The 4,392-nt window shown below is 44.9% G+C and overlaps 1 protein-coding gene across 1 annotated transcript in view; it reads left to right on the plus strand.

Moving 5' to 3' along the window:
- Positions 1-1,224: 1,224 nt before the first annotated feature.
- Positions 1,225-4,392, plus strand: part of ALDH9A1 (aldehyde dehydrogenase 9 family member A1) — a 31,075-nt gene continuing 27,907 nt past the window's right edge. The window contains 2 exon segments of the mRNA XM_003804065.3: positions 1,225-1,458; positions 3,493-3,638. Of these exon segments, the coding sequence (XP_003804113.1) occupies positions 1,278-1,458; positions 3,493-3,638 (327 nt within the window). The 5' untranslated portion in view covers positions 1,225-1,277.

The following is a 4,392-nucleotide window of genomic DNA, read 5'->3' on the forward strand; positions in this document are numbered from 1 at the left end:
TGGTCACTGCTGTTTCCATTTGAGGACCCACATATCTCAGTAGCACTGAAAGTATCTACTCTAAACCAGAATAATTTATATCTACTCTAAACTTGAAAACCATACTTCCTAATATTTTGCTGCTGTGCTAGTTGGTAAAGGAAAAAACATTGAAAAACATTGCAGCCCATAGAAGAGAAATAAGCCTGGAGGAAATGTCCTAATTGCCAATTGGTTTCTGTTCATCTGAGTCTCTATTGGAGATGTATGAAGCTTACTTACTAAGAATAATGAACAAGCCTGCTTTCTGTAAGATCCCTAAACTGACTGACACCTGCGAGTGCCTCCAAGTGGCAGATTTGCCTTGAAGGCCTTTTCCTGTGGCTTTTGCTTTTTGAACCCTGTCTGTTAGGCTTAGGTTTGTATGGTTAGGGCGCCAGTCACAGGCACCGGGGCTGGTGGGTTCGAACTCGTCTCGGCCCTGCTCAACATCAATGACAACTACAACAACAAAAAAATAGCCGTAGTTGTGGCAGGCGCCTGTAGTCCCAGCTACTTGGGAGGCTGAGGCAAGATAATTGCTTAAGCCCAAGAGATTGAGGGTGCTGTGAGCTGTGACCCGATAGCACTCTATCCAGGGTGATATAGTGAGACGCTGTCTCCCTTTCCTTGGTTTTTACAGTAACCCTTTAAAAAGCATTATTATGTGCCTGTAGTACCAGCTGCTTGGGAGGATGAAGCAAGAGGATCTATGAGGGTGCTGAGGTATGACGTCACGGCACTCCACCAAGGCGACAAAGTGAGACTCTGTCTCAAAAAAAGTGTTATTATGCAGATAAAGAAACCGTGGCTCATCAGTGAAGTAACTATCAAGGTAAAACTCTTGGCACTTCAATAGTCCTTCTTTAGGCGGAAAGATTAAAGAGTGGGATCCTGGGATGATTACATGCAAAGATGTACCTGAAAACTCCTGCGAAATATTACGCAAATATCCATCAGGAAGAAGGAAGTCCTTTCCCCCTCTCTCCGCCCCTCGGAGACTGTGCGGGGTTGGGGGGGAGAGGACACCTCCTCGGCTAGGCGAGGGGCTCACCTGGGCCGCAGACTAACCGAGTAACCGCCGGGCAGAATGTCCTAGGCGGGGCCGCAGGAGGCCCCAACAACGCTTTGGGGTCCCTTAACCCCAGCGGGACTTCGGCGCGGCCCCGCCCCTCCTGTGGCCCCGCCCCGCCCCCGACGCCTTCCGCCCCGCCCCGCCCCGTGGCCCTTGAACCTCCGCCCCGAGCCACGCACACCCAATGCTTCCCAGAGCCAGCCGTTCCGTGTTGTCCACTCTTCTCTGCACTCTTCGGGCTGCCCCTGTCGCCGCCATGAGCACTGGCACCTTCGTTGTGTCGCAGCCGCTCAATTATCGCGGCGGGGCCCGTGTGGAGCCTGTGGACTCCTCCGGCACGGAGAAGGCGTTTGAACCGGCAACCGGTAACCGCGCGGAGAGGGCTGCGGGGGCGCGGCGGGCCGGGGGCGCGCACGCACTCCGGGCCGCAGCGGCGCGCGGGTTTTACTGCCAGCCTTGGTTTCGTGCGCTCCGCAAAGGTTTACTGAGCACAGAGAGAGTGGAGACTGTAAAGACGTGTGTGCGGGCAGCTCGCGGTTCTGTGGAAACTGGAGCGCATCTGGGCAAGGACGGGAAGGGAGGAAAAGGAAGAGGTGGTGGTGGGGTCGTGAGAATTTTGCAGCAGCCAGGAGAGTCCACAAGGTCCCAGAGCGTGAACTTGCGCCTCAGTTTATTAATCTTTAAGGCCAGGACTGTTGGGATGGGATGTCTTCAACTGTGTGCTTAGGAGAGGATATCCAGAAGAACGCTGGTGGTGGGGAATGGGGGGAGTAAGAATAAGGACTGCATCACCATCTTCTAGTATTGAACTATTTCTGTCCTAGAACTTAGAATTGGGAAAAGAAAAAAAAATCCTTTATCAAGTACTCCTCCCACCCAGGTTTATCGAAGTGCAATTGACTTAAAATTCCATATACTTAAGACAAAAACTGTGATGTTTTAATATAGGTGTACATTGCGAAATGGTTAATTTACCACAATCAGGCTGATCAACATAACCAGTACCTCTGCATAGTTACCACTTCTTTTGGTAGAGAGGACGTGTAAGATTTACTGTCTTCGCAGATTTCAAGTATATGATAACAAATTGATTAACTTTTATCTACAGTTTTCTCCTCCTGACTGGCCCAAACTTTTTAATCTAGTGTTTAATCTGTGTCAAGCATTGTGTTGGGCAGTGCATTTATTCTGGGAATTTGGAAGATCACCAAGCTAAGAAGGAAGAGGCTTTTTATTTGTTTCTTTGCTTTTTTGCTTTGTGTTTGTTTCGCTGGGTCTTTTTATGGACTATTTGTGGGGAGAAAAATGTAAATATTTTGTGCAAAATGTAACCAGAGCAATAAAACTGGATTGCAAGGGACCAGAGAATTCAAGATTGACCATCTACACTAAGCCACAGAACAGTGACAAGTCAGAACTGTAAGGGGCCACATGATCACAGCTCTCCATACATATGAAGAAAGAGCTTTTCTGCCCCTCACCCAATATTATTATAAAAGAAAGCAAAATGGCTCTTTATTTTAATTACCTACAATGTAAGTGATCTGTAGTAACTGCCATTATTAACTGGCTATTTATGTTTGTAACAGAAATTACAGATTTGTGAAATTTCCTAGGAAAAAGCGGAAACTTTTAACAAGAACTTTCACAAGTTCTTCACAAGTTCTTTCACAAGAACTTCCCAGGAGTTCTTGTGAACAGGAACTGCCTATTTGGCATACTTAAAAGAATTCTCATTGGCAGCATCAGTACTACCCTTGGGATATGAGTCTAGAAGAATTGACTGTTTTATATTTGGCTCCAAAATAGGGACGGCAGGGAATATAAAGTTGGAGTAGGAAAAGGAGAGCCTGGAATTTTTTCATTAGAGGAAAACATTTTTCTTGCTTTTAGGGAGATCATTAACCATATTTATCAAGTATCAGTAGTATGATATAAAAACACGGACAAGGGATTTGCCTGCGTTAAAATCATGGTTCATGACCCAGGAGAGTAGTTACTTTTCACTTTGATTTTTGTAACACCCCAGAGCTCTGTGGCAGTGTTAAGGGGTGTTGTAAAATGATTTATAGGAAGTTAATGTTAGTAAACCCAACTATAAAATGGTGGAAGGCAAGGATTCTTAACCCTTAATCCTGGTGAGTTTAGGGGACAGCTCTGTAATTCTGTGATGTGGCTAAGTACATTTTTCTAGAGACAGTTCTGCAACTTTTATCAGACTCCTAAAAGGGGTCAGTAATCACAAATTTTAGTTAAGAACTGCTTAACTATAGAGGGGGTCACTAAATCAAACCATACTTAAAAACAGAATGGGATACGTAAGAAAATATTGATGGATTTATTTTATTTTAAAGTATGGCAGCAATTTGAGCTAAAACTGACCTCTTCCTTCTTTACAGGCCGTGTGATAGCTACTTTCACATGTTCAGGAGAAAAGGAAGTAGATTTGGCTGTTCAGAATGCAAAAGCTGCTTTTAAAATATGGAGTAAAAAATCTGGCATGGAGCGTTGCCGAATCCTTTTGGAGGCTGCCAGGATAATAAGGGTAGGTTTTAATTTATTTCCTTCCAGAAAACTCCTCATACATTGCCATAGCTCCAAGAGTTCTTTGTGATGATTTGCAGTTAGGCTTTGATGCTGAGTTAGGTCAGTACATTTTTATGAAATAGAAAAACATTTCCACGTGCTCACCTTGGGATATAAAACAAGCTTTCATTCAGTAATTCCTGTCTGGATCTTGGCTCTTGAATATCTCCCTGGGCAGGTTTTCTTTTCTTTGTTTTGAGTTATAATGTGCTTTTTTTAAAAAAAAAAAAAGTTGGGGAACTGGTTCCATTTTCCCCCCCCCAACGAAGAACCCCAAAGAAAACCTTCCTTTTTAAAATTGGTTTCCGAAAAAAGTTCAGGTATGTTACCTTAATTGCCTGGGAAGATTTCATAAATTCATAGATGTACCTTTAAAAGAAAAGGTAATCAGAAGTACTAGATGCTCATTACAGAAAGTTAAAAAATTCAGAAGAATATAGTACATCAAAATCTGAATCATGGCTTGGCGCCTGTGGCTCAAGTGGCTAAGGCGCCAGCCACATACACTTAAGGTGGCGGGTTCAAATCCAGTCTCGGCCCGCCAAACAACGACAGCTGCAACCAAAAAATAGCCAGGTGTTGTGGTGGGCACCTGTGGTCCCAGCTACTTGGGAGACTGAGGCAGGAGACTTGCTTGAGCCCAGGAGTTGGAGGTTGCTATGAGCTGTGATGCCACGGTACTCTCCCCAGGGGGAAAGCTTGAGGCTCTGTCT

The sequence above is a fragment of the Otolemur garnettii genome, unplaced genomic scaffold, assembly GCF_000181295.1.
Source record: "Otolemur garnettii isolate 467f Iridium unplaced genomic scaffold, OtoGar3 scaffold00016, whole genome shotgun sequence".
Classification (NCBI taxonomy): Eukaryota; Metazoa; Chordata; class Mammalia; order Primates; family Galagidae; genus Otolemur; species Otolemur garnettii.